At 48.2% G+C, this 12,229-nt stretch overlaps 1 protein-coding gene across 1 annotated transcript in view; it reads right to left on the bottom strand.

Annotated features, from left to right (window-relative positions):
* COL5A1 (collagen type V alpha 1 chain) overlaps positions 1–12,229 on the bottom strand; it is a 139,164-nt gene that overhangs the window by 75,782 nt on the left and 51,153 nt on the right. The window contains exons 5-6 of the mRNA XM_082067778.1: positions 2,011–2,142; positions 77–223 (exon numbers count right to left, since the gene is read on the bottom strand). Of these exons, the coding sequence (XP_081923904.1) occupies positions 77–223; positions 2,011–2,142 (279 nt within the window). The remainder of the gene's footprint in view (positions 1–76; positions 224–2,010; positions 2,143–12,229) is intronic.

Here is a 12,229-nt window from a genome sequence, read left to right as displayed (position 1 = left end):
AGCAGCATCCTCCACCTCCCCCTCTATCAAGGTGCCATTTATCAACCACAGCTTTGCCAGGACCCCGTGTCGGTACCTCTTTGGTTTCGGGTCTCTCTCCAGCAGCCACTTCGGGAGCGCTGGGTTTGGTGGTGGGTGCTTCTGGCTTTACAGCTTCATCAACATCTTCGTAGTAGGGATACTCGTAGTAGTAGGTGTCACCTTCTCCCTCCCCATCGGTGTACTGCAAAGGGAAGTAGAAAATGAGCTGACAGAACCCAAGCGTGTCCCTGCCAGCTCTTTTAGACATTATTTCACATCAAAAGGGCCATGCTGTGATGCAGATCCTTGCAGTGAAATCCTTCCCTTCCTCTTGTTTGTAAACCTGTGAAACTTCCCCAATAGCCAGGCTTTGGGCAGCTTGGGCCATGGCTGTGACTTGAGGAGGTTCCAACATTCACCTCTCCATCCTGTGGCACATTCTCCCTTATCAGAGAGGAGGGACCTACCCCGCAGCAATCCCATCACCCATGATAATGCAACTGAAAAAAGGAAAATCCATTATTATTATTATTATTATTATTTTTTTTTTTTTTTTTTTTAGCCTCAGATTGTTGAGACCTCCCAGGTCACACATTTGGCTTTTTCAGAGCAAGGAAGAAAACCCTTGAATCCCGCAGCCACTCTGAGAAGCGGGGATGCTATTTCACTCATCCGACCGCACCGACAGCATCTGTGCTAATTCCCATCCGCCCGCAGCCCACAGGCAAAAGGGCTTTGAAAACCAGATCTTTTCAGTGTTTTCCACAAGGCGTCAGTCATTCTTCAAAATGAAATACAAACAAAACGTTTGGTTACAGCCGGGCATGGCAAATTTCTTTGCTAGTCCATCACTCTCATGGGCAGCAGCCGCTGGCGCATGGAAGAGTTATTCTTACACGGAGCAACACAGCCCTAAGACAAGCCAGCCCTTGTTGAACTGCTGGCTCCTAAAGAAGACTTTTATTTTCCTACTACTACATATTTTGACTATACCGAACTCTATTTTATTTTACTTATTTATCGTTTCTCCAGAAGTTCTGGCAGAGCGGTTACAGCACTTCCCCAGGGCTGGGCGGCTCTGCCTCGCCTGCCAGCATCGCTCTGCTCCCCAAAGCCCTGCTAGGCTCAGCTTTTTAATCCAGTCCCAAGGCTAAGCTGGAGTGGGTCGATGGCATCACAGCTTTGTGGGGATTCAGCAGGAGCCCACAGATCCGAGACCGGCTGAAAGCAAGAGCGCACGGACCGGTAAATCAGACCAAGAGAGCAGCCAAGATGCTGCGAGCAGCTGAGGATGCCGGACGCTTTAATTGCTGTGAGCTGAGCCTGAGACCTCTTAAAGTGTAAAATTCAGGTGATGTTCTGGAAATAGGCCACATCCAGACATTTCCAATTGAGCAACAGAAATTTAAAGGTATCCCGCAGTCTTTTTTCTTTTTAAAAGAAAATATCCGAGGCTAATTTTTTGTAGAAGAAATATTGAGCACAGCACCTCACACAGATGAGCTGGGAGCATTTCTGCCAAAATAGAATTCAAATGTCAAATACCTGGGTAAAAATGTTTCCCGCCCCTTTAACACCTGTTGTTTCAAAGAATATTGAGAAAGCCTATTTAATCTTTTTACAAGTTCAACAGTAAAATTTGAAATGTAGAAACAGGTGCCTGTTTTGGACAAGATTGGACCTGCTGGGGAAGGTCAGTATTTCCCACTCTGCTCAGGTTGTCTCTCCTGCAAGCTTTTAAGCTCCAGGTAAACACTCATTTTTAGTCTCTGGAAACTGGAGGAGAGCAGAAAGGAAGGAAAACTCCTAAGGGCAAGAGCCAAGACCAGAATGTGCAAATCCTAAAGCAAAGCTCAGTCCCAGCCCATGACTTAAAGATGAGTCTCAGGGAAGGTGAACGGGAGGAAGAAGCCGAGTGTGTTCATAACCACGGTGCGGAGCTGGATGCTGCTGCCCCAAAAACATCCTCAAACCATGCGAGAGACTTACGTATTCGTCCTGGTTGGGGTCCTGGGACTGAGGGGCATCGGGGACAGCGGTGTCACAGTCGGGACTATAGTGCTCGCAGTAATCATGGGCTGCTCGGGGGTCCGCCACAATCAGGAGCTGCTGGATGTCACCCTGCGAGGGAAGAAAGCCAGAAGGTCATGGAGATGGACGGTGCACATGGAGCCACCAACCCCAGACTGCGGTCAAGGGGATAAAATGCCATCAAGAAATAAAAACACTTGGTAGCGCCATATCCATGACGTGGGCACATCACCTGAGACGAACCAGGCGAAAACCCTCCTTGTGCAGGGCTGGGTCGAGCAGCTGCTTATCTCGGGTCGCTCTGCGAGGTGTGAAGCCACCATGCCTCACACCTGGTCCCCAACACACCTTCCCAAGAGATAACAGCACCCGCAGAGATGTCACCCCATGTTTACAGCACAACAGCCACAGGCAAGGCAAGTGCAGTAAAAGTAAAAGTGCTCTATGCACCCCAAATCAGCAGTGTCCTGCAGATAATAAAATCCTCTCCTGCCCGGTCCTGTGCAGCTCTGCAGGGCTCTGGAGTTGCCCTGCCCAGGCCAAAAAGCTGGTTTTTAACCTCGAAACTTCTCTGTTCCTCTTATCCCATCAGTTGATCTCATAAAAGACATCACCCTTCCCTTCTACATCTCGCCTCACCTTAATTTCCCCCCCACAACAGTGTGGCAGATGTAGATATTAGAACTGCATTTGATAATCAGAAGAACAGAAAAGAGGGAGGGGGGTTGCAGTGGTTTATTAAAGAGCCAGTGCAGGGGCTGAGGCTGCTCACTACATCGTGAATGAAGCACAATGAGCCACAGCCCAAAGGTCAGAACACAAATTGCTCTTTAGCTCCCTGAAGAACCACCGCACTGCTTCACCATAATGCCAAAAATCAGTAGACAGTTACATAAGACTTTAGTACTTGGATGATTAGAGCTGATACTTTAATTAGTAGGAAAAAATATCTTATTAAATAATAGAAAAGCATGGCTAAGGCACTGGGAGAAAAAAAAAGGAGCTTTACAGAAAACTGGGAGGATGACTTGGGCATGTAATAGGAACCAGAAGCTCTGAGCGGAGCCTGGCCAGACCGGCAACAGCGCCGTGGAAAACCAAAGGGTAGTTTTGAAATCATGGGCCAAATCTGCCTCACGCACACAAGCTGCACTCGCTCCAGCCACGGGTGCTGCTGGGAGCTCAGCATCCCATGAGCACATCCCATCAGCTCCTCCAAAAAATAGGTGCGCTCTCTGTTTTTGGCAGAGATCCCCTGTGAAAAGAGGCTGCAAGGACCATGCGGGCCTGGCGCATCCCGCCCTGCTCCGAGGGGCAGCTCACGGCTGCCGGGGGTTCCCTCTTTCCAGGTTATCGCATCCACCTCCACTCACCATAACATCTGGGTATCTCAGATGCTACACAAGTTACCCTCAAATTCAGCACTGGTTTAAACTTAGTCATGTTTCCTCTGAATAACCTTTATAAAATTAAAGGAAATGTCTGCAAAGTAGTTTTCAACTTCCTATTTTAAGAAAGAGAAATAGTCTTTTTATTTAATAAATCCACAGAGCAGTTCTGTCATTCCTGTTCTATCTTGCCTTTCTTTTTCTCTCCATCAATGCAGCCACCAGCTCTGGCCACCATGTGACAATGGGACCTGCACAGGGAACTCTGCCATGGTGTGACCAAGGGGACATCACCCAGCCCTGAGTGGGGACTTGCAAGATTTTGGGGGTGTTATGGGGTTACTCACACCACATAACATCATCCCTATCTCCAAAGGCCATTCACAGCAACAAACCATGTTGTCCCTTCGGAGCTCCCTCCAGTGGAAGATGCCCAACCTGACCAAGGCAATTTGCTTGAAGTTGATGACATGAAGATCCTTCCAGCTGCTATTTCTGCCCACAGGACCTCAACCACCCCATCCCTCATTGATACCTGAGTTAAGCCATTTTTTCCCTTCTCTCAGCGGGGTGGTTAAAGCTCCCCACTTTCCATAGGGTTATGGGGAGTGTCTGGCGCTGTTGGGACAAGCTGAAATAAAACAGCCGTAAAAGCAGACTTAGTACTTGTCTCTGAGAGGCAAGGAAAGCAGGCTGAAAGCTTTTTCTTCCTGATAAGGTCGGATTTACACCTCAAGGAGAGCTGATAGTCTGCATCCTATAAGTGAGCAGCACTATAACTGTTTCCTCAAGGAAAAGATAAAGCAAAGAAAGGCACGTTGGCTAAACACAGTGCAAAAGGTTAAGCGGAAGAGAATTTGCTGAAGCTGAGTTTGCTTTTAGTCCCAGCTGATGGCAGCTCCTGAGCTACACACAGGGAGGAATAATCCTGGCATGATCCCCCCATCTCCCTGCAGAACCACAGGAGCAGAGCATCCTCTGGGGCTGATGGCTTGAGGCATCAGCAGCACCTTTGAGCACATGGAAGAGCATCTCCTGCAAGTGCCAGAAGCCAGAGGCTCCAGTCTCAGGATCCCAAAAGAAACCCCAACCCCACTCGACACACCAAAGGACATTGTCAGGCCTGTGGGTGCTGCTGAGTGAGCAGGGGACGGTTGAGAACCTGAGAAAAATCAGTGCGTAACCGGATAAATCTGGCACACAAAGGGCACCAGGAAAAAGCGTGAGCCGCATCAGAGAGCTCCTCCGGAGCTCACCACGCTTCACGAGCATCACTCAACATACCGACTATTTTCCCCATTTCCTTTTCAAACCCAATCAATCACCCTGCCCCAGCAAAGTTCACCCTTTTCTTCTTGTTCCAGCAGCAGTGTGCAAGCCTGCAAAATCAGAAGGAAAACCAACACACCCGATTTTGGAGCAATGAGAGCCCCAGGGAGCATCCGAGCTCGAATACACTGCCATGGGCTGAGCAGCTCGGTGCTGGGGGAAGGAGGGATGCTCCCAGGGCTGCTGGACCATTCATCTTTGTTTCATTAACAGCACTGGTGGATACCCCATGTTAACACTTGTAAAAAGCAGACAGGAGTAAAACCTTGTTAGCAAGATTCCCAGTCAACTGACCTCATCCCTCCGCGCAAAACAATAAAATGGGCTAATTTACCCTGTAATAAAAAGCCCCACTATCTGAACTTCACAATAGATGCACAAAGCTCTGCTGTCAAGAGCCCCATTTCTTTGATTTAAAAAGCCGACTTTAAATAGAGCAAACCGGGCTGGGAGGTTCGCGGGTCTTTTGTGTCCTCTCAAGTGTGTTGCCACTAATAAATCGCACCAAGAGATATCTGCCCCCAGCCCCCCGGCCCCGCTCAAATATCTGTTTGTTCCACTGTTCTGGTTACACAAAACATCCAAGCCCTTCTCCTTCCTATGTCAGCATCTGCTTTTTTCAGCAAGAGCAGCAATAAGGAAGATACTATTAATTTCCACCCCTCCTCCAATATATGAACCAGCTATGGATTTTCCATGAAGCCTTTGCAAGAAAGAGAACTTACAATTATACCAAGAGAGTGGTTTAAAGACTTTACTAGCCAAGTCATTTAGGGGTTTTTTTAAGGGAAGAGGTATCTAAGTCAGGGAGGCAAGTCAATAATTCACTGGTGTTGGTTCCAAAAAGTCCCCAGCACAGTTTGCTCCAGCCCCAGCCACCCATGCGGATGGTGGGCAAAATCCTCTTCTGGCATGTGAGTAAGTTGGGCACATCTGGGCACATGTGGTCACACAGGGCTCCAGAAAGTGCTCCAGTAACTGGGCTACTTCACACAGACAAAAGGCACAGCTGCACTTTCCCAGTTTGACTACAAAAAATTGAAGTGGAGAATAAAAAAAAGGTCAAATTTTGCCTCAAAATAACCAATATTTCATCCATCAGAAGAGCTATTTTTTAAAAAGGGAAATAAATCACATTTTGACCTTTATTCTAGAGCTTCCCATGAAGAGGAAGAAGCAGGAAAGCACATTTATGAAAATGATTGTGAATTGCGAGGCTTCTATTTGCTCCACCAAACAGATGTAACTGGTAACTGTCAGGACCAGTAAGAATCTGTCTGACATTTATGGTAAAGCCATTTATGCCTGATGACTCATTTGCTTTATGGATTAAGTTCCATCAAGCCAGTTTAATTCAACTCCCCAGCCAGCTCCCAGACAAGACTGGAAAAGCTCTTCTGGAGCATTTTTTAACACTTATTCTATATGTGTGCAAAAATGTCACATCACTTCCAATGACATCAACTTCAGTAACTTGGAGAAATCGCTGTGGTTCAACAAAACAAACAGCTGGCGAGGATAATCGGAGTGACTTCATCTGGCATTGGCAGCAGCTCCATTAATACTGGGATTCTTCGGGGCTCTCAGTGCAACACACCAATAATTAACCGGACTGTTTTACTGCCTTACCCCAGGAGTCGTAGAGACTCTTAACATCCATAAGAATAAATACTGCTTGATGTGCCTTTTTTAAGCTCCTACATTTAAATTGGATAAACCACAGGCCCAGAATATATTTTACAATTGTACTGCCCACAAAAAATATCTTTAAAATTATTGCAAGCAATTGGGACGTCGCTGAGTTTTATTACGACAAACTCACTGTCTCTATGAATGCAAACCCAGCCAGGTGGCTTAAGAGTGGCAGAAGTTCACTGGTGCTGTATGATAAACTAGAAGCTTAGAAATCTCAGCCACCAGCGAGTTCCCAAAAAACCTAATCCCTGTCTTGGAGACAACCTGCCAGCCCTCAGATGTTCCACTTGATAACACCTGTCACCAGCACTTGCCCATCTCTCTAAGGACACAGCGGCTGCCCTGGCCCAGGGCTCTGAGACATTCCTCATCTGTGCACGCTGGAGCACAAGTGGTGCTGGAGAAGCTGGTGAAGAAGCTCTGGGTCACCCCTCGCTTCACTTATCATGCTCATTGTCATGCAGTGAGACCCCAAGTCAGAGGTACCGTAACCACCCAGAGCATCAGTGCATCCCTGGTTGGACTGGCGTCATCCCCTCGCTTAAACACAGCTGCTCCAGAAAAGCAGCCACAGGGTCAGACAAAGCCTCATCACCCCCACCATCCCCTGTCCTGAACCCCTCTTGCTGGCCAGCCATGGGGAGGGGTGACCTCACCAGACAGAGCACCTGGTACCTAAAGAGCATCCTTTGGGCTTCCAAAAATGACGCATTACAAAATAGGAAGGCAATAGTTGAAAGTCTGGCTTTAAATAAGAAAAAAAAAGCCTCAACTCACACGCAATCATGAGTCAGCTACAAAGAGCGGGTGGTTTGGATGAACCCGTGCGGATGTTTGCTCCCCCGTCCTGCGCAGAGGGGCTGCGGGAACAGACGGAGCAGCTTTGCTGTGGGACCTCGGCTATTTCCCTTCTCAGGCTCCAGGCACCACAAGAACAGCTCCCTCCTGGCTTGGATAGGAGCCTCCTCTGAGCCCTCTTTAGACAAAACAGGTTTCATTACACAGAAAAGGGATAGACCTTTCGCTAGAACTAAATATGGCTTCAAAGAAAAACCTCTTAAGGGCTGGTAATAGTTTGTCTTTCTCACTGCATCTCCATCTGGGAGAGGATGTACCCTAAGAAACCCTGTTCTCACAACATTATCCTAGTCCTGCATCCCCCCACAAAGATAAGCTGTCAGAGTTTCTGATATTAGCCTTACAGAACACTAACAACAGTAATTATTTGAACAGCCCACATGCCTCTTCCCCTGACCACAGCAACAAGAAAATAACCCCTTTGGCTCAAAGGTAATTAACCTCCCAAGTAATTTTCAGCCTTTATTTTACAAGCCCAGGGAGGAACCCAATTTCCTATCACGCGGGGATCCATTAACTCACTGCCAGCCCTGGCTTTGAAGGAGCGGGGTCCCCTCCCTGTGCCTCTTGCCCATCCCCTGCTCCCCTCTGTCCTCAGCTCCAATGGATGGAAACACAGCCGGGCAACACGACATCGTGCTTCCTCCATCCATAACTGCTGCATTCTCAGGTCAGCTGCTCTGTGGCTTCTATGACAAGAGGCTTTTTGGGGCCTTTGTGTTTTGTACAGGCTTGCAGAGACTGTGATATGCTGTAGGTCCGTCGGGGTAATATTACAATACAAGCTATGAGCAGTTTATCAACAATTTGTTACTGGATGGGAAGGACAAGCAATTCTCCAAGAGAACAAAAGCCAGATGGCTTTGTTAATTCTGGAAAGCTCTCCTGAAGAAGCTGTCGCTCTGCCAATACCCAAATACCAGTCAAGGACTCGAGTCACTAGCAAAGCAGGAGACACTAATACGAGCTTAATTTCCAGGCAGCTACTTCCCCCCCATCCCCAGCTCTCATAACCACACAATGTCAACAACACCCGGCCCTAGTGTAAACACTCCCCAGCAGCAGCTGAGCACCCTCTGCACTCACCAGAGCAAATGCAAAGCCAGGGCTTATGCCGAAGTCCTTTTTGTTTAAGTGACAACGCAGAGCTAATTCCCAAAGACAATATACACAGTATTCAGCAGCAGTATGGATTATTTACACAACATCGCTTTACAGGCAACAGACGGACCCATCCACCATTCATTCCAGTTTCCTATTTGTAATGGGTGAAAGATTGTTTTTTTTGCCTTTCCAAACGACTGAGTTTGTCAGACCCATTAATCATCGCTAACTTCTTTCTACTGCTTTCCCTGGAATCCTCACCAAATCCTGGCAGCCCAGAGCCCCTTGGCTCATCCAATCCCATGTAACATCTCTCCAATCACCCCTTCCCTCAGCCTTCTGCTACCCCCTGTCCACTTAACCATCACATCCTACTCCAAGAGCTTCTCACATAGCAACTGGCAATGCCTTGAAAAGAACAGAACAGAACAGGGACAAGACTAAAAATGTGACCAAGCTCATATGGTTGTTTAATGATGGGGCAAGAGCCCGAAGCTCCAGACTCACCAACTGGACTGACACAGCCCCATCCTCCCTGCACCTGCTCCCCATCCCTTCACTGCCAACACCAATTCATCCCCAGGCACTTATTTGAAACCTCCATCCTTTCAGAGGAGACATCTAATCACCAGTCTGAAGATCCCCAAAAGCTCTGGGGCTGCTTTGAGGCAATTGTTCTTCACCTTATTCAGCCCTGAGCCAGCTGAAGGGGGCTGCAGCGCTCAGATGAAGCACCACGTGCATTGCAGAGTTTGTCACCCCATGGTCCTCACCATAAGCCATAAATGAGCATTACTTCCAGTGGGCGGCAACTCTTCCCTAGGTAAAAACTGATGCCTAGAGCTTGGAGGGCAGTTTTTGTTCAAAAATTTACCAAACAGACAGAAAAACCAGATAAGGCAGATTAGCAACCTGTCATTTAATTAAAGACACGGGGGCACAAGGTGGAGAGAAAAACAATCCTTAAGAAAGGGGCAGCTTGGAAAACAGGTGGCATTGGCAGAAGCACAGCAAGCATCAAATCTACAAAGTATTTACTCCAAGGCTAACACAGCAAGGGTCTTCTCCAGGGTTTTTGTTTCAGAGCTAGAAAAGCCGCTACAGGTGCAGCACAGCATCTTTGAGCAGGTCTGACCCACGCAGCCCTCCAGACGTGGCACTGATGGGGCAGGACCTGCGGAGCTGGGATGCACGAGAGGCACGGGATGGGGCAAATGAAAAGGAGAAAAAGAAAATATAGGAAAAAATCCTCACGCCACCAGCTGAGCGGCTCCCGCAGGAGCATCCCAGGTCAGGCAGTGCCGAGCGGGAGGCAGCATCCGTCCCACGCACGTACCGGGGGACACGTCCAGCTTTCCCTTGACTCATGTCTGGTGCTTGCAAACCACCAGACAGTGGCTGCGTGCTCCACGGGCTGCACTGCAAAACGGGCGAGTACTTTTAATAACTGCCGCAGCTAATTGCACAAGGGAGCAGGACCCACCCAGAGCTGAAATGACTCCTCGGCTCCTGTTTATTCTCAAGCCTTCCAGCTCTGTGCAGGCTGCCTCACATCAGCTGCTGCAAACGTGGTGGCATCACCGTCATGCACCAAAGTCCTCTGGAACTGAATATTTGCAGGCTTTGATTTTCCCTTCCACTTTAAGCTCCCTTGTTAACCCAGGTCCCTCTTAAAGCTGCTGCCATCACCCCGCTGTTGATTTGTCTGCATTCCTCCTCTTTTGAGCGAGCGCAAACACCCTGAACTCCTTTGATGGGACGGGAAGGTACGCCCAGGGCAAAGCAGCAGCCAAGCGGTAGAGACTGCAGGAAAGGAAAAGGCAGCCAAGATGTCTTAAAAAATAAAGCGAATACAAAGACCTGCTAAAAACACCCAAAGAGACAGATATCCTTAAATCAACAACCGTCATGCTCAGACGCTCAGCTCCACCAGCTATTTTTATGTATTTGTTAAACAAACAAACCACAATCTATCTGCTAGGATTTTGGGGGGTGAAACAATCAGTTACGGACATGGAAAGTGGGATGTGAGCAAATAGCTTCCCCTACTCTGCAGCCCCTGCCTGGAAGGACAGACAGACAGACGGGCAGTGAAGACTGGTGTGACAAAAGGCAGCTTTATATTCCCTCCTCTCTACAGCCTGACCAAGCACCAAGGTAACACAGGCAAAAATACGAGGTTACTGCACTATCTTGCAAAGAGGGGGGAAACAATAGCACACAGTTCAGGTTTTTAAAGGCAAAAAGAAGAAAACCCTGACAGTCCCACCTCTCTCCGCCCCAATAAAGAGAGGACATGACTCTCACATTTCATTTTCCTATGGTAAAGTCAGACTTTATTTGCAAAATGAACATTTTTAAACTTTCTTTTCTTATAAATTATGTGTTCTGAGCAGATGTCTGACCCCCCCAGCAGATTAGAAACACATGTGAAGAACAAGGAATCCAAACCACAGGTTTCTATTGAACTGCACGACTTCTAGTTCAAATTTCATCACAATGAAGTAAATATTTTCTCTCTAAGGTAGCAGCTGCACCTTAGGATACCCATAATAGATATTTCACACATGCACACATATGCACACATGCATGCAGGTGCCCATGCACATGTCCTGTGCTTGCTGATAAACTTGACAGATGTCAACGTGAGACCACATGGCTGAAGCGCAATTTTTATTTTAACAGCAACCTGCCTGTGTGCACACATACACAGTTAAAAAATAAAGCTGCAAGGGTTCAAAAATTTTGGAAATACCAGATTTAAGGTTGCATACCCTAAATCTATCACTCAGCACAGGCATGTTAGCATATAGTCTTTAATTATTACACAGAAACACGATACTTTGAGAGTACTTCCACCTCACGTGGTACCTGAGTGACAAGCACACTTTCCTCCATAGTCCCTTTGCACACCATCTGCATGCTTCTGAGCTCAAAATGCAGCCAACAGTGTTTTGCACATTCATGTTTTGTATCTAAGCACGATACCTATAGATGCAGATGTTAAGCGCTGCCAACTTGAGCGCCTGCACTGATGGAGGAGGAAAGCAACCAGATCTGGAGTATTTTGAAAGACCAGCTTCCTAATGACTTAGTTTCCACCCTGCTAAAGCCGCACATATTCCCAGCAGCTTTCCCAAAGCCAAGGCTTAATCCTTATCCCGGCCTCTTCCTGCGAAGCTGGGATGTGTCAAACGCAGCTATCATGGGTGTTCACAGAGCCCGGGCATCGCCTCCGCAGCCGAGCACGCGTCTGCCACCACAGCACTGACCGCCACGTCCACAGGGATGGACCCCAAAGCAGCCTCAGCAGCCCACACCGGCAGGATTGTCACCCCACCAGAAGCTCTGATCTTACCATGAAGCCACCCAGCCCCTATGGAGGACACCCGGGCTCTGTGCCAGCCCCACACCCCTTCTCCGAAGGGCTGACCCAGGCCAGTTTGAAGCCAGCTGAGCATGTCCCACTTACCCCCTTGCACCCACACGCCACACTAATAATCTTTGGGGATTTCCATCACTTGCAGCAGAGGCAAAGCCAAATCACAACCTGCTCATGGTACCTACCAGTGCTCTTATTTCAGCCCCAGCAGTGCAAGAAGCCCAAACCCTCAGCTGGCAAACACCAGCTCCAATGGGAACCTCAGGGCTGGAGAGCTGCATCCATCTACAATGAGCAGCTTGCTGTGGTTCTCCTGGCCAGCTGGGGACATCCTCAGCTGACAGTCCTCTCCTAAAGACCATTTACAGATCTCCTGCAGTAACACCTTCCCCAAGAAGAGAAAAGGGACAGGAGCTGGAGT

This window comes from Streptopelia decaocto, assembly GCF_964273445.1.
Source record: "Streptopelia decaocto genome assembly, chromosome: 17".
Classification (NCBI taxonomy): domain Eukaryota; kingdom Metazoa; phylum Chordata; class Aves; order Columbiformes; family Columbidae; genus Streptopelia; species Streptopelia decaocto.
Note: the sequence above shows the minus strand (reverse complement) of the source record. Positions and strands in the feature narration are given on the sequence as shown.